The following is an 18,289-nucleotide window of genomic DNA, read 5'->3' as shown; positions in this document are numbered from 1 at the left end:
ATACTGAGATTAGTGTTTAAGCTACATCCAAGTAATAGAAGTAATATCAAAGATCTAATTTATCTAATGGATCAGACTGAGAGTCGTCTTAAGATTACAGAAAATTGCAAATCATATTGATTCATCCATTTTGAAGTTCTACTTCCCCTATCTATTAAATTATACTAAACGGATACTGTTAATGTGGCTAATTTGAAGTTGTTCCATGCATTAAAAATTCAAATTATACCATAAACAAGGTAAATAATTATATAGGAATTTGGTACTAAAATAATTTGAACAGATAATTTGACAAAACAGCTTTGAGTTAGGAGGAGCAGACGGCACAGAGTACCTGTACTTGTCCACATAGATCTCAATGAGAAAAGGCACCCATTAATCTTGCCATATAATTCAGCACCTTCAATCCCGAATGTGACAGCACTATTGCACAGCACTGAATTTTGACATTTTTGAAAAAAACATGGCTTTGATTGATTTATTTTTGGAAAGGATGGCAACGCAAGACAACTTAACACATTTCCCGACAAGAATGGGTAATGTGCAAAATGGGAAAAAAAAACTAGGGCAACAAGACACTTCTGATCAATCTTCTGATGCTCAAAGGCACAATGCAAAAGAGTTTTTAAAGCTTGTATCTAGCTGGGCTGCAGATAGCTTCATGCAAAATACTGTAAACATTTCAATCTCAATGATGACTAATTTTGCCTTGAAAAGAAGGAAAAAGAACTCCTGAGGTTTAGTGTAATTTTGCACTATGGGAGGTATTTGTTCCTTGGAAGGCCACAGTTCCACAGATGTAGAGCCCTTCTTGAGGGAATAAAAAATGACTTCTCCGTCAAGGTCATCTTCTCCTTCCCAAACTCTCCTTCTATTCTGATCCAGTTGTAGCACAAAGACATTATTCTGAAATATTTGGCCAGGTCTTACTGGTGGTGATATTTTTAGTACGTCAGACTGCATCAAGACCTGGACCACTGGGTTTGTACTCGGAAGCCTGGGCATCTGACCCTACTGGCCCCAGGTTAGTAAGATAATCCCAGCCCACTGATGCCATCTATTGACCCACCCACACTGTGGCTTTGAAGCCCAGTTCTTGCATATACAAGCACATGTAGAATATTAGTAAAAATACAATGACACAGCACATGCATGTATATAATCCAGGCCTCCCAGCCCACCAAGATCATCTCTCAACTGGCCCCACGTCCACTCCGATGCCTGACACCCGCTAGGCGATACCGGGGCTTACAGGCCCCGTCCTCTCACATTCAGGCACATACAGAATATTAGTAAAAACACAATCAGACAAATATACATGTATATAGTCCAGACTCCTCAGTCCAACTGAAAATTTCAGTCGGCCACAACTGTGTCATGCTGCCCCCAGTAAGCTGCAACGGTTCAGAGGCCTCTCCCCAGCGGCTGAAAAGTCCCTTGACTTTTCACCAAAAAAATCCGCAGTCAACCACAACAGAGCTGGTTTTCTGCTATGCGAAACCCTGGGAGTGGCAGTGTTGTCTCTGACCCGGACGCCGCACCACACCGCCCCTGGAGAAATGGCCTGGCTTCGTCTCTTCACTCCAGCGGCTGGAAACAGGCAACACCCAGGCTTCAGGCCTAGTCCTTGCTATGACCGAGGCCAGGCAGCTTCCCCGCCATCTGCCCCTGCTCTCATCCAATAAATCAGTGAATTGAACTTGTGGCGCACCATATTAAAAATGTCCAAAGGGGCCTTGCAATTACAAGAAAAGTTACCCTGACAGCCACCCACTATTTAACTGCAAGCTTCTATCGACTCAGCAGCAGCACATTGCACAGCTCCTTAATTATCTTCAAAGGCAACACGAGTGAATCTGCAGATGCTGGAAATAAATAAAAAACACAAAATGCTGGCAGAACTCAGCAGGCCAGACAGCATCTATGGGAGGAGGTAATAACGATGTTTCGGGCCGAAACCCTTCATCAGGAGTGAAGTAACATGGGATGGTCGAGGGGGGATAAGAAGTGGGGGGAGGGATGAAGTAGAGAGCTGGGAAGTGATAGGTTGGAGGGAAATGGGCTAGGGTGAAAGTGGAGAATTATGGGAAATAAAAGAGAAAGAAAGGTAGCGCTGGGGGGAGAGATTATAGTGGGGGGGGGGGGGGGGGGAAGAGCGAGAAAGAGAACCAGACTAAAATTATAGATAGGGATGGGGGTAAGGGTGGGGAGCAGGGGTATCAACGGAGGTCAGTGAGTTGGATGTTCATGCCGGCAGGAAGGAGGCTACCTAGGCGGGAGATAAGGTATTGCTCCATTGTCCTGCCACACGCAGATCTCAGCCATCAGATTTCTGAATGATACATAAACACTACCTCGTTATTCCCTTGTTTCCACGATTGTTTTACTTTTCTACCTGACAGTAACTTTATGTCTTTACACTGTGCACTGCCACAAAACAACAAATTTCATAGAAGTTGCTAATAAATCTAATTCTAACTCTAAAGAATAGGGAAGTGCAGGAGTGAGGGACCAACTCTGGGAAGGGGGATAAACAGTCCAGAGAGTTCTGGACGGTAGTCTAGATGCCTCTCCGCAATCATTGTTCAGTATTCACATTGTTCAGCAGTCTCCAGGTATATTAGGGCCTGTATAACAAGCAAGACATGTTATATTGCAGAGGCTGGAATCTGAAGAAACAAAACAATCTTTTGGAACTCAGTGGGTCGGTCGGCATCTGTGGGAGGAAAGGAGTTTTTGGTAGTTCAGGTTAACCCCTGCACCAGTTCTGATGCAAGGTTTTAACCCAAAATACTGAACTTTCCCTTCCTCCACAGATGCCGATCGACCCACTGAGTTCCTCCGACAGACTGTGTTACACACAGTACACAGTCTGATTTTTCTTTCTGAGAGGGCTGGTTACTAATTTCTGTATCTTGTGCTAGAAAGCTCTTTCCAATGCCAAGCTATCCCTCACCATGCACCCCAAAGGTCTCCTCAAAACTCTCATCATAGATTGTTGCCAAATCAGGAAGGGACGGGAGCATACAGACAACGAAGTGCGTTAACATAAAAAGGTACTCATTGAAACATAAGAACAAGACAGAAAGACTCTTAGTATAAAATAAAATATTAAGAGATCTTAAAACAAAGTAAATTTCCAGAATCTGTATCTGAATGTCTGAAGCATTGAGAACAGATGGATGAATTATTCATGTAAATAGGTGTAAGTAGATACAATGGGGTGGTTCAGGGTGAGCAAGACTGGGAGATAAACGTTCAATGAAGGATGACCAAACAGGTAAAGGAGGTGGGTCGTTAACAATAGCACGTACTGATTCCCACTCTACCCTGGTAACTTCAACACAAATGCAGCAGAAGCACAAACACGACGTCTGTAGATGCTGGCGATCCAGAGCAAAACACACAAAATGCTGGAACTCAGCAGATCAGCGTCTACGGAAATGAATAAACAGTCGACGTTTCGAGCCTGAGGGCAGAAGCATTTTATAAACACCATCTTTTTAGGCCCTTCATACCACTAATGCTGCCTCCATATATCGGCAGACTAAGTGAACCGACATCAGTAAAGCACTCCCAGAACCAAAGTCGCTTGTTTTCAAATCCGGGTAATACTCGGTTAGTTACACTGGTCAGAGTACGTCAAGTGTACGGTCTGATACCAGACACACTGCACCAAGCTCTACCACAGCAAGACATTATCAGGTGGGCAGAGGAAACGATTCAAGGATATTCTCAAAGCCTCCTTGAAAAATACAACATCCCCACAGTGAATCTCTGGCCCATGACTGCTTCAAGTGGAGGCCGAGCAATTATGATGGCAATGAGAGTTTTCGGTCCGTGAGTTGGAAGGACATAGGTGATCACTGTAAATGGCAGTCGCCCACTTACCTTGCCAAGCACCATCTGTGTACACACACACACACACACACACACACACACACTCACACACACACACTCTCACACACTCACTCTCACACACTCACACACACACAGCACACATACATAGACTCTTTAAGTATTTCAGTGACAACTGAATTATTTAAGTGCTTGGGGACCCAATTTGCTGAACTGTTGTTTGAATCTTGTAAAGAAAAATTCTAATCTCCACAGATCATAAAGATTGTAACTTTAAAGGCATATAGGTTGGGATAGATAACCAAGAAATGTTATCAAAACTATAATAACACTACGTTCTCTTTTACCCTAGATAGGTTTAAGAAAATATAATGCAACAAGTAAAATAATGATCTACATATCAACCTCTGCCAATGTTAGGCTGGTTCTTCTCAGTCAAAATGTGATTAAAGCAGAGGAGTACTAACAGGCAGTAAAAACATAAAATCTTAACTTGGAATCAGTGATCGTACCTTTACGGCGCCTTCGGCCTCCACAAACCAGCGCCTCAGCATGGCCTGAATCTGCCCATCAGTCAGCTCAGAGTTAGCATCCATGATCTTTTTCTTCACTGTATCTTCCAGCAGCAGTCTGCGCAGACGCCAGTAGAAGAAGGTACGTGATGTTGGCCAATCCAAGATATCCTGCAGATAATGGGAAACCGTTATACAATCCTGCTTTCCACTACCTGAACTTCATTCTAACCTCAAAACTTCAGATTCTTCCTTCAGATACAGAAGCACTGCACTTACTTTGATTTTCAGCACCAACACTACATCCCTTGCTGTCACCTGAAGCACAGCCCAGAAGTTACTGCACGTTGCAGAAGGCATGTCAATGATTGGGTTGTGGGCCCTATCATTACCAAATGGCACCAACTTGAGGCGTGACTGAACGCTATTGCATTTTGTAAGATACGGAAAGAGGTATCACAGGTAGGGAGAGAAGCAAAGGAAGTGGGTGTCAGGGACAAATGGAGAGGTTGAACAATCAGTGGAGATGACGAGGGTGGGAGTAGGGGGGACAGAAAAAAGGATGTGACCCGAGAGGACTCCAAGGACAGGAGGTTGCAAAGGATGGACGTTAACTGATGCAGCTTTTGCAATGAAAACCCAATCTATGAATCAATGAGACTTTGGCTGTTCGGGGAGTGAACAATAATTTCTGCTCCCCTGAAAAATGGGAACTAATTTCCCCGACGAAGTTTAACAGAGAAGAGCGTTGCACAGGGTGTGACATGTCTGACCTGGCCTCGGAGAAGTATGGCAGCCTCAGGAGGATGAGTGCAATAGATTTTTAAAAAAAATGAGAACTGGACTCGAGGGGCTACGTTACAAAGTTGCATTGCACTTACATTAGCTTGCATTTAGAAGGCTATGCAGAGAACAGAGGCGGTTTGTGGAGCAATTCTCCCCACTACTTGGGCAGCCTAAGCATTCAAAGGGGAGAAGGTTGGAACTTCTCTGCAAACTGCACCTGATGCAAGGCCTATCTATAATATTAAACATAATTCTGCTCCATTTGGCCTGGTTAAATATTTCAGGGGACATGAAGCAAAAGTGAATATTGAGAGTAGGACAACAGAATGACTGAACTGGCCTAGAGTGGGATCTGATATCCATTTGTGCTTACAATCTTCCTCTTTCAGCTTGCTTGCAGGGTGACCGAATGAGCGCAGTCACACGTGTACATAAAAGCACTGACTAAAGCATTACCTTTAAGAAACCAGCTCATATCACCAAGCACAGGCCAAGCCAATTGCACAAAGAGTGCTCACTTCATTTCCACATAATACATAGGCACCGGTACAACCCAAGGAACAATTTATTAATTAAACACCATCAATCTCATTTCTCACTAGATAGGTAAATAAATATCAATGCTGCTCAGTCAGGATCGCATAGAACATTCTTCAAAGTTTATTACAGCCTTCTCCCCAGTTTGATCACATCCTGTATTTGCAGACACACACGCGAAGACCCAAACTATCAGATGATGCTTAAATGATAACTTCTAGTGGGATTTCAGAATTAAATTCATAGCCTTATCCAAAGCCATGACGTGATTAGTCCATGAGAAATGAAATGGAGAGGGAAGAAAGGCTGTGAGTGCTGCGGTGAAGAAGCACCCAAACAGAATCCCTACTGATTCCGGTCTCTATTCTCATTAGTTAAACTGTAGATCTCAAAATTTCAACCCTCTGGCAGGTTGAACCTCAACAACTTTAATGAACTTGACTGAATGTTCATTATAGCTGCAAAGGTTTGCAGTCTCCTTCCAAGTAGTTCTTCAGGTCATGCCTGAAACGTGACCTATTTAATTATAATGTCTAATTGAACTGGGGCAGACTATGCACTTTGTACAATCTGCTTGCTGGCAAGTATTAGACTCTACTTTCAATCAGACGGGGACCATACCACAAGAGAAAATTTTGGATTCCACTTATTATTGTGAGTGCTGTTGCAAGTGACAGAAATCTTGATTTGCTGGTAGTGGGGATTGCTCGGGCTACACTGCAATCAAAATAAAGCAGAGGATTAGACGTACAGAGCAAGTCAGATGAATTAATTCACTAACCGTGATGACCCCTTTCTCTTGCATGCGACCTGGCGTGTCGTGAAGGTCAGCAAACTTCACAGCGACCTGGTGGTATATGGGTAACAGAAACTCCTCCCTTTCTTTCAGTTTCGATTCCAGCTCCTTGCGTTCACTTGGACTCAGCTCCGGGGTGCCTGCAGCAGAAGATGTATTTACAGGATGAGCAAGGATAATGAGGACATAACGATCAGATATCACTGATAGTCTTGTAATGCTTGGGTTTCCCCTTTCAGCGCACCGTTACTTTGTTCCTCAGCAGATGACCAATACTGTTCAAAGATCATTCGAAGGATGCGGATGTTGCTGGTGACATCCGTATTTATTGTCAGTGAAGAGGGCTTTGAGAGTCAATGGATATAGAGTTAAAGGTTAACACAGAACAGTACAGGAACAGGCCCTTGAAAACAGATAAAAAGCAAATCAAAAACACCCAAACTCGAATTTCTTCTACCTACACCATGTCCATATCCCTCCAACTCCCTCATCTCATGCGCCTATCCAAATGTCTCTTAAAAGCCTCAATATTCTTGCCTCTACCGCCACAACAAGTGCATTCCAGGCATCCACGACTCTGTCAGTAAAAAAACTTACCCCTCACATCCCCCTTGAACCTACCTCCTCTCACCTTTAATGCATGCCCTTTGGTATTAAGACATTTCAGCCCTGGGAAACAGATGCTGTCTGTGCCTCTCATAACCTTGTATACCCCGATCAGATCGCTGCACAGCCTCCGACACTCCAGAGCAAGCAAACCAAGTTCACCCAGCACGAGCCCTCGAAAGCAGGCAGCAACTTGGTGAGCTTCTTCTGTATCCTCTCCAAAGCCATACTAGATTATACTAGATAAGAATATCTTATCTAGTTTAACCTCTAACTCCCTACCCACTGACTCTCAAAGGCCTCTTAAAAGTTATACGAGATAGAAATAAGAATAACACATGTTCTAGATTTCCAGTATCTGCAGAATTTCATGTGTTTATAAGAGCAGTAAGATTTCTTTCTCTAAAAGATCACTGATGAACCAGATAGTTCTGTATAGTAATACATGGTCAGGTTTTTATTCCAAATTAATTTAATTAATTGAGTTCAAATTCGCCAACTACCAGAGCAGGATTTCAATTATCCCGACCTTGGGACGCTAACCTAGTAATTTAACCTCTATGCTATGTAATGATAAATATTTTCTTAACAGTTTATGTTGGACAAACTACTTTAGACACCACGCGTAAGGGGACCGCTGGTCAGCTACGTTGGATGAGGTGGCAGGAAGTCACGCTTGCCTGAAATGGCAGGACTGTAGTCAGGTGTTAAAATGATGGCTGTTCACCCCATTTCCAACAGATGGCAAGACCAATGATAGCTCCACTGCACTAGCTTCAGTTTCAGTCTGGACATCTTTTAACCTGGTAGCAGGACCAGGCGAGCAGACAGCCATGAGCTTAGATGTTTTGTTTTGAACAATAATGTAATCATTAGCACAAGACACAGCAACATGGCCACTCCGGTACACAATATACAGAAGTCACATGCCCTCTGGCAATGTACCACACACTGATCACCATTCAGTGAGGTGCGGTATGACCAAATTAGAATGGGTCTAAATCGTCGACATCAAGTATAATTTATTTCGTTTTGACTGCCGAGAATGTCTAAAGAAATACTGCTTCTATATTTAGCCCTATTCAGTTGATGAAAAGTTTGGCAATTAATTTCTCTGTGTGATACAGTTGACATTCTCAGTGTCTCTGCCATGTTTCCCTTTAATAACAGAGCAACGAGATGTCATTTCTTTCACCTCGCAGCTGTGCAACATTTGCAAACAGAATGATCAGCCTCATTTAAAGCTGCATGACACCACAATATGGAACAAGGACTGCTAGGCACTTAGAGGTTATTAGGCAAAATCAGCACTTAAAATTTTTTACTCCGCTCAAGAAAAGTTCTGTTGGATATAATTGTGAAATAGTGTAAACTAAAAAGCAATGCATAAAATGTGAGGTGGAGTTAACAACATCAATTCAGAGTTAAAACTGATCAATTTTCACATTCAAAGTCAAAGTGAAGTTTATTATCAAAGTACATAAATGCTACCATATACTACCTAGATATTCATTTTCTTGCGGACATTTACAGGAAAATAAAGAAATACAACAGAATTTACAGTAACATTATAAACTAAGATTGATGAACGACCAATGTGCATGTTAGGGAGTATTCTGGAGTTAAGTGAATACAGCAGCTATTAATTCAAAGTTTTCACTTCTTATTGTAAATGGTAGCAGTAAACTGAAGCTAAACTGGCCCACAGTTGAAGAGATTGCATATACATCAGCCAAACATTAAGACAGTGGGGTTGTGTTAACTGGCCTACATCAACAGAGGCAACATGGGCCAAGTTATTTGGACCATTGTGACTTGAGTTCAAGTGACTGATGTTGTCACTCAACATATCAAACATGGTCACAGGTATAGGCAATTAATGGTTTCTGTTTACTTACCATATTTGTGTACTCAGAGACAGACCTGACATTAACTTTGGGTGTCTGGCTCTCTGTCTTCAGAAGCTTTTAGACTATTTGTGCAAATTGCTTTGTTTAACAAAGGTGTTTGAACATTCAGAGGTGTATCCCTTGCAACTGAAAGAAGGCACTGTCAACCCAAAATGTTAAAGTGAGCGATGTCATTCTAACGATTGAAATTGTATTGAATCACCTGATGTTAAGGGTATAAAAATGTGATGTATGTTTTGGGTTTGGGAGCCCCTACTAAGAGTCTCCATAAGAATGCCTGCTTTAAGACTTCTATATCACCAGCTTCAGTGTCTCTTCAGTGACTTCCATCACAGTCACAAGGCAAATTGACCAAATAAAAAAATACTGAAAACTTGAGTGTAAAGAGTCCTTGAAATTGAGTCTGTAGGCTGTAGAATCAGTTTGGAGCAGCGGTGGATGAAGTGATCCACACTAGTTCAGGAGCCTGAGGGTTGTAGGGTAATAACTGTTCCTGAACCTGGTGGTGAGGGACCCAAGGCTTCTATACCTCTTGTGCAGTGGTGGTAGTGAGAAGACAGCATGGTCTGGATGATGGGGATCTTTGATCTTGGATGCTTCTTTCTTGTGGCAGCGCTCCATGTAGAAGTGCTCAGTGGTGGGGAGGGTTTGCCTGTGATGGACTGGGATGTATCCACCACCTTCTGCAGACTTTTCCGTTCTCGGACATTGGTGTTTCCATACAAGGCTGTGATGCAACCAGTTAAGATACCCTCCACTATGCATCTTGTAAAAGTTCTTGGTGACATGCCAAATCTATGCAAACTTCAAGTAGAGGTGCTATTGTGTCTTCTTTGAGATGGTACTTATATGCTGGTCCGAGGACAGATCCTCTGGCATAATAACACCAAGGAATTTTATCGATTTATTTATTTATTGATTGATCGATGCACATTGCAGAGTAGGCCCTTCTGCCCCTTCAAGCCTTGCCGCCCAGCAATCCCTCGATTTAATCCCAGCCTAATCATGGGGTAATTTACAATGAGCAATTAACCTACCAACCGTGTGTGAGAGGAAATCAGAGAACCTGGGGGAAACCCACCCAGTCCTGGGAAAAACATTCAAACTCCATACAGGCAACAGCGGGAATTGAACCTGGGTTTCCTGTGCTGTAAAGCGTTGTGCTAACCACTATGCTACAATCTCGCTACTGACCCTCTCCACCTCATGAGGGCAGGCTCATGGACATCCTGATTCTTCCTCCTGTAGTCCATTATCAGCTCTTTGGTTTTGCTGATGCTGGGTGAGGGGCAGTGAGAGGTGAATGGCACCATCCGACAGATTTTCAATCTTCTCTTAAATGCAAATTTAGCACTGCCTTTGATTCAGCCAACAACAACGATGTCGTCAGCAAACTTCGCCGCACGATCATAGGTATAAAGCAAATAGAGCAGGAGGGGCTAGGCGTACGGCCTTGTGATGCACCTGTGCTGATGCTGATTGTGGAGAAGATGCTGTGGCCAATTCGAACTGAATGGGGTCTGCAAGTGAGGAAATCGAGGATCTGGTCACACAGGGAGGTAGTGGCCCAGGTTTCGGAGCTTAGTTTTATCATATCTCTGAGTGTTTTCCACTCGTCTCTTCCCCATTTATCGCTTATGTACCCTTAGAGTCTAATTTAAGATTTTGCTTGATCCTTACAATGAAATCAAGACTTTAAATATTATTCTACCCAATCACTTCCACGACCTCCAAATACTCCCCTCAATTATATTTACTTCCACAACGGACTCACAGTAAAACCAAACTTCGTAGCAACACGGCATGCTCATTCTGTCACCTGCACAGACTTTAGCAAATGCTGGGCTTCCCATCTTTACACAGAGCCTCAGAAAGACAACATTCACATCACTACATCCAGCTTTCATAGATCTATATTTAGATGGAAAGAGCTGGGACTTGTTTACATTGCCTGCTGCGTTTCTCCTACTTCTCTCTCTTACCCACCTCAACCGAGTTACCGATCATGAGGCGCACACAACCCTTCATCTTCGCTTGCCACCAGAAGAGTTCAACAGTCACCCAACCTGCGCTGCAGTTTTTAAATGGCAAAATCACAGGCAGTTAAATGCATATTTACAGGAATGTGCAACTCTTTAATGTTATGGGGTGATCATCCATGTGCCAATCTGCAGCAGTAGTAACATCATTGGGTATTAATCTGTCAAGTTTAGGGGAAGGGGGAGGGTTGGCAGCTGTTTGCCCCCATCTTGTGCATGCCTTCAGCTTCACATGCAGCTAGCTGTATGTTCTACTCAGTGCAAAGCACCTACTCTCTCTGAAGAGCATCTTAACTGCTTGCTGACCTCAGAAGGTTGAGGAGTTTTCTCACCAGACAATTCTGATATTCTTACCACAATTTCATCTACTTAAGAGGACAGCAAAAGCCTCTCCTGCTTTCCCAAGTCTGTAACTGTGCACTAACCTCTGCTTTCATACAGAGACCCATATGCTGATCTGATGACTTTCAGATTCAGAAAGATTTGCTCCTAAGTCGCTCTCTTTTCTTCCAGACACCAGCTGACAACAGCTGGATTTTTTCCACTGTAAACAAAATCCAAATTAAATGGAAGGCAGGTTATAAGTGGCTTCAAAGAACAAATGTTAAGTGCTGGTTTCTTGCAGTGACAAATCCCGTATTTTACTGGGTCTGTGACATTGTTAAAATAAGAGAACAGGGATAGTTCATGCTATTAAGGTATGGATTCTACAAAGAGACTGGGAGAGGGTGTACTTTCTGTGTTGGGACAGTAACCTGATAGACCAGATGGTGTCCTATGAATTTTACTTCATTTTGCAAAAACAAAGATTATTATTCCAGTGATATTAATACAGGATGAACAATAGACAGTGGTATGATCAAGGCTGCAAGGTTGAAAGTTAGCCCTGCATCCCCTTTAACTTCATTGTAATTGATTGTAAATGCATGGGGAATAAGCTCTGAACATTTTTTAATAAGCTGTCAGATAAGACCATAAGACCTAAGTGCAGAATTGGGCCATTCAGCCCATCTTGTCTGCTCTGCCTTTCCATCATGGCTGATTTATTATTCGTCTCAATCACATTCTCCTGCTTTCTTCCCATAACCATTGACACCCTTACTAATTAATAACCTATCAACCTCCATTTTAAATATACCCAATGACTTGCCAATGATATTCCACAGATTCACCAACCTCTGGCTAAATAAATTCATCCTCATTTCTGTTCTAAGGCTGTCCACCCGTCCTAAACTGTCCCACTATAGAAAACATCCCCTCCACATTCACTCCATCTAGGCCTTTCAATATGTAATAGATTTCAATGAGATCCCCCTCATTCTTTTAAATGCCAGTAAGTACAAGCCCAGAGCCATCAAACGCTCCTCATATGTTAACCCTTTCTTTCACGGGATCATTCTCATGAACCTCCTCGGGACCCTTTCTTAGAATAGGGGCCCAAAATTGCTCACAGTACTCCAAGTACAGTCTGACCAATGCCTTATAAAGACTCAGAATCATGTCCTTGCTTTTATAGCTATTAACATGGAAGGAACAGCTCCCATAACGTCTCATAATCAAAAATACCTTTATCTTAAAATGAAGCAAGTATATTTTAGAGATAATGCATACTATTGAACATGACCCAGTCTAGGCTATGTCCGCTCCACAGGTACTTAATATGTGCTTTAAGTGCTTCAACTGTGGTGCTCTAATTAAAAATGAAAGACCTTTCACTTATACTCAAACTCTGTTTTCCAGAAACTGTGAGAGAAGTAGTATGTGAAAAAGGTGAACTGACCTTAACACAGAGCTGACTGCCACATGCATTGTATGGGAAAAAGGAAGGTCACGGAAACTGGGATACCTATTTGGGATTGTAAATGTATCGTGGGATTCTGAATTGTAAGTGTTTTATGTTCTTAATGACAGTTCTCTTGTTGAAAAGGCAGCTCAGCCATCCAGACTAATGGTTCAGGTAATATTAACAAATATGTCGATGACTATTTTCTGCTCAATTTAAATCTACGTTGCATTAAAGATTTTTGCTTCTCCAAGTCCTGTTCTCTTGAAAAATAAACAACAGTGAAGGAGAAGCTGGACAGCGATTACACAATGATTGATCCCCTTTGAGGCTATTTGTTGCTCACAATCACTATTGTACAACCAAGCTCTTGATCAACCAGAAACATGTCTACAACTACATCACTAAAGAGGTCTTAAATCCTTACTTCACAACGGCAAGCACAGGCTAACTATTGAATAATACACCTCAGTGGTCTTCAGACACCATCACCCTTGATCAAATTACTCTCTGACCACTGGCTTTTTCGTAACATTGGATTTTCATCAATATAATTTGGAACTGAATGAAGATTTTTTTTCCAGTTCCTCAGCTGGAAAGTAGAAAAATATCAAGCGAAGTTGAGCGTACTGTCAAATGCTCAAGTGGACTGAGGTGCAGGTACAGTAAAAAATACTTGTTCGCAGCAGCATCACAAGCACTTAAATCAGGACAACGCAGAATACATGAAAGAACACTTTATTCTTATCATACAAGTGGCCTCCAAGAGGACCACAACTTTGTCATGGTTCAGAGGCTTGCATGCCTCGATAACCTAGAGAGCTATGCTGGCTGGAGTCAGGGCTTGGTGAGGTCACCTAGGCCAAACAGGTCAAAGGGTAGAGGACAGACTAAGAGTGGTCCACTGGTCCTCCAGGTTTGGGGGTTCAGCTCAGGGCTAACAACCCTAACTGGTAAAACAAAATTGTTACAGAAACAGCAGTGAAGAATCCTTCTACATTTGAGTATTCCTGAGTCTCCACCCGGGACTTTCATGAGTGACAGTACTGAAAATCGAGAGGAAGCCCTGAAACACTGCCAGAAGCGGAGGAACTTCATAGCTGCCCTAAACACCAGTGCCGTAACACTAAGTAAGTAGGCACTAAATAAGTAACAAGACAGTGAAAAGAAAAGGCTGTGCAAAACAAGACATTAGTGTAACAAAACACAGAGACAAGACCATGGTAGTGCAAGAGATGGACTGTAATGTTCTGTTGCTGAGGTAGGATCAGGATTATGAACGTCAATTCAAGAACTTGATAGTTGTAGGAAAGCAGCCGCTCCTGAAGCCATGGTATTTATTAAATGTTACGCTTTGACCCTAGCCTGTAAAGACTTGACATTAGAGGTGTTTCAGAAGTGCAGAAAGCAACAGAAGCTGAGAATGCAAATGCAAACCATACACATGTCCATGTAAAGATACCCAGAAACATTTTGAGCGGAAAGGAGTGAGAAATGTACCAGACGCACTTCTGAGGAATAGGGGTACAAGATCTGGTGTCATGGAATCACAGAGAATACACTCAGTGTCCACTTTATTAGGTACACCTGCACGTCATTGTAAATATCATGTGGCAGCAACTTAATTCTTAAAAGCATGCAGATTTGGTCAAGCGGTTTAGTTGTTGTTCAGACAAAACACTGGACGGAGAAGAAATGTGATCTAACTTGCTTTGACCATGGAATGATTGTTGGTGCCTGATGGGTTGGTTTGAGCAGTTCAGGAACTGCTGAGCTCTGGGATTTACATGCATGACAATCTCTAGAGCTTACAGACAATAGTGTGAAAAACAAAAAAACAAAAAACCCACGCATTCCATGAGGAGGGGCAGTTCTGTGGGCAAAAAACCCTTTGCTAATGAGAGAGGTCAGAGGAGAATGGCCATACTGATTCAAGCTGACAGGAAGGTGACAGAAACTCAAAAAACCACACGTTACAACAGTGGTGTGCAGAACAGCATCTCTGAATGCACAACGCATCGAAGCCTGAACTGGATAGGCTACAGCTGAAGTCCACAAACATAATAAAAGTAGCCACTTTATTATGCTTGTAGTCCCTTTGCACTTCTGATTTCTGAATTTTCTCCCCCTTTATTCCTTCTTCCCTACGCTGTATTCCAGTAATCTGTCTAAGTCCCTGCTTCCCCAACGCTACCTGACCCCCTAAACCTATCTTCCTATTGTCCCCGAACATGACCACAAAGCACATTTACAAGTCACACTTACATGAGACGTGTGGCAACAGATTGGGCTATGTGGAAAGGGGAAAACGGTGAGCACGGAGTAGGAAGAGGACACCCTATTCAGCAAGACAAAAGAACAAGAAGACTGCTCACCATTCAATATGATCATTGTAAGGCTTAACTGTTGCGTGCCACTCCCCATGCACTCAGTCTAGTGTGTTCCTGAGTCTATTAAATATTCATCCATCTCCACTTTAAGTATATCTAATAATCTGGCAAGAGGGCGACTTCCACCCGTAAAAAGCTTCGAGAGCGAATGGAAATGAAGACAGAAAAAGAAATGTAATATATTTTAGAAAATTGAGTCTTTCAGAGCTCCATAGTAAAGTAACAGTTAGCGAGACACTATTACAGCTCAGGGTGACTGTGTTTAGAGTTCAATTGTAATGCCATCTGTAAGGAGTCTGTACGCCCTCCTAGGTTTCCTCCAGGTGCTCCGGTTTCCTCCCACAGTCCTAAGAGGTTCTGGTTAGTAGGTTAATTGGTCATCGTAAGTTGTCCTGTGATTAGGCTAGGGTTAATTGGGCGTTGCTGGGCAGCGCAGCTCCAAGGGCCAAAAGAACCTATTCTGCAACGTATCTCAATAAATGAAAGTCTTGTTAACTGCAATGGCTTGGGTCCCTAATTCTTTGTTGTCAGAATGAGGAGACAGTTCTTTACTATTCCATTGAAAAGGAAGGGAATTGCAGCACACGTCCTTTGTTGGGAATTTAAAGGTACAAAAAACAGTAGAATTATTCTACACAGCCACTGGCATACCCTGCTCTGGCTATGACATCTGGATGAGGATCACAGTGCAAATGGGACTCTCCATAAAGGCGAGTCTGGCAAGTTAAATGAACTCTGAAAGTAACAAGAAGTTGACCTGTTACGAGTTTCACTTCACAAAATTCCAAAATAGAAATTGATCTCATTTCCCTTGTCTAGTAATTCTATTTTGATTAGATGGTACCCAATTTGTCTAAATGTATTCTTATTTCCAATAATAGAGTTCTGACTCCATGGTAAACCCCAGCAGATATTTTCAGTGATAAGGACAGCAGTAAAAGTATTTTTTAAGGTGTTTTTGTATGGTTCTAGTCTCCAAATTTATCTCACAGCCTTTGCAGGGCATTGTTAGAAAAAGATTTCTGGCTATGATTTCATCTTGATATACTGCATGTCATTTACTCTAATAATTCATCTCTTTCTTATATCCTCTCACTTAACCATCCCCTCAGTCTCTGCTACTTTTGCTGTGTCAAGGTGGCATATGATTGAGGATTTAACCTTTCTCCAGTTAAAGCACTTACCACCGGTCACTCCCCGAAATGATAAAGCTGTTAAGATGGAGAATAAAGCTCCTTCTACTTTGCCCAATTTCTTCACATCTGAAGCACTCCCCTACTGCAGTGTGAATTACCTCAGCAATTAGACCGTGGATTTTCAGAGACTGTTAACCAATGAAAATCAGGAATGAACTTCAGGCAGTTTTTATGCAGTAGGTGCATGCTGAGTAGGTAATCGGTTAAATCCATTTACACACCAGTAACCTCATCAAGTAACAAAACCTAGTACTGAACTATGGAAGATGGTACTTAACTATGGATGAAGTTCTGGTTAGATTCATAGATGGGGTTACAGTATTAAAAACAACAATCAAAGATTAAACTTACTCAAACTACCAAGAGCAACCACAAGTGATGTGTTGGCACTCTGCTTTTTTTTAAAAAAAGAATTTAAAACTAGTTTTGCCCTGCACGTTGCCCAAGCAAAGTTTTGGCCCTATTAGTAATTCCGTGGGGTCAGAGCAGCTAATGCACTTTGCCCTTTCTGTCATTAACATAAAGGACACTTGGAATGGCCAACCAAGAAAAAACTTCCAGGCAGTCACATCTACCCTGCAGTTGGCCCAGATTTGGAATCATGAGACACTGGCTTTTGAAACCCACTGAACACAATACTAAAACTACTTTTGCCCTGGGTCACAGTTACAGAGTTGCATTCTTCTCCCTGGGCAGCACCCCAGGTTCAAGGATGGTGCTTCACTGTGTCAAGATTAGCAGTGGCAACTTCTTCCTACAGTGCTTCATAAATTCCTTTTCTACAGTTTGGTTAGGCTAATCAATACATAGATTAAGATATCCCATAAGAATTGCAGTTTTCTTCAAACACGCCCAAGATATTTTGCTGTTTATCCTCTGAACTATTAAGCCATCATACTTTGAGGGCCTACAGACGAATCCCAGCCTTATCTTTTTTCACTTGCTTTCATGATTTCAGCCAAAATTGATTCTATATTCTACATTAATATCCACTTTTTCTATATCATGGTTCAACAGTGCTCTAACATATTCCTTTTTGAATAAGGCTACTCCACTTCCTTTCCCTTTTGACCTGTTCAAAAGCCATACTCAGCTATAATCAGTCTAGGTACCCCTTCTCTTCTTGCTACTTCTGGGCGAGGAAACTGATGAATTCCCTAGCTTTCCAGCAGTACACACAGAATGCCTGAGGAACTCACAAAGTCAGGCAACATCTATGGAGGGGAATAAACCATCAATGTTTCAGTCTCACAGCCCAAAACATCCCCTCCATAGGTGCTGCCTGACTTGGTGAGTTCCTTCAACATTTTGTGTGTGTTGCCTGAAGACAAGCCAGCAGCCTAAGCCATTCTTTTTAACCCATATTGATCACCTGAAGTTTCCAATAAAGGCGCTACCTTTCATGGAGACAAGGCTCAATGTTTTACAGTGGCATTGATACCAGTCACTGAACAGCACACTTGGCTAGTAATCATGACATCCATTGGAAAGGCTGTGCTTTGAAATATTCTGCTGCATGGCTGCCTCGCAAGTCACAGACACGTCATTTTAATCAATATTTTTCTTTTATGCCACATGTAATACTTGACAAGTGCAATTTTAAAAAGCAGTAGAAATCTGATGCAAATTCTGATAAGTTACCATATTAAACAGGAAAGGATTTCTGTATTTTTTTTTGGTCTTAAATGAAGTGTCTCTTCTAATCTGTCACTCCTGTATTGATCTGCCCTACCGCTTTCTTTTTTGTCATCCTCATTACTACATAAAGAAATCATTCTCTTCTTTCCAACTGAAGGCAAATGTTCAAGGGCTGCATCTGCCAATTTCTCGGTTTGGCCCGCTGAATTCTGAAATTGGTTCTCTGTTACAGTTGGAG

The 18,289-nt window shown here is 42.2% G+C and overlaps 1 protein-coding gene across 3 annotated transcripts in view; it reads right to left on the bottom strand.

Annotated features, from left to right (window-relative positions):
- acaca (acetyl-CoA carboxylase alpha) overlaps positions 1 to 18,289 on the bottom strand; it is a 276,544-nt gene that overhangs the window by 16,246 nt on the left and 242,009 nt on the right. For all 3 annotated transcript variants that reach the window (XM_073053437.1, XM_073053439.1, XM_073053438.1), the window contains 2 exons: positions 6,475 to 6,629; positions 4,371 to 4,541 (listed from right to left, as the gene is read on the bottom strand). In XM_073053437.1, coding sequence (XP_072909538.1) covers positions 4,371 to 4,541; positions 6,475 to 6,629 — 326 coding nt within the window. The remainder of the gene's footprint in view (positions 1 to 4,370; positions 4,542 to 6,474; positions 6,630 to 18,289) is intronic.

This window comes from Hemitrygon akajei, chromosome 8 (genome assembly GCF_048418815.1).
Source record: "Hemitrygon akajei chromosome 8, sHemAka1.3, whole genome shotgun sequence".
Classification (NCBI taxonomy): Eukaryota; Metazoa; Chordata; class Chondrichthyes; order Myliobatiformes; family Dasyatidae; genus Hemitrygon; species Hemitrygon akajei.
The sequence above is the reverse complement of the archived record's forward strand: the minus strand, read 5'-3'. Positions and strand labels throughout refer to the sequence as shown.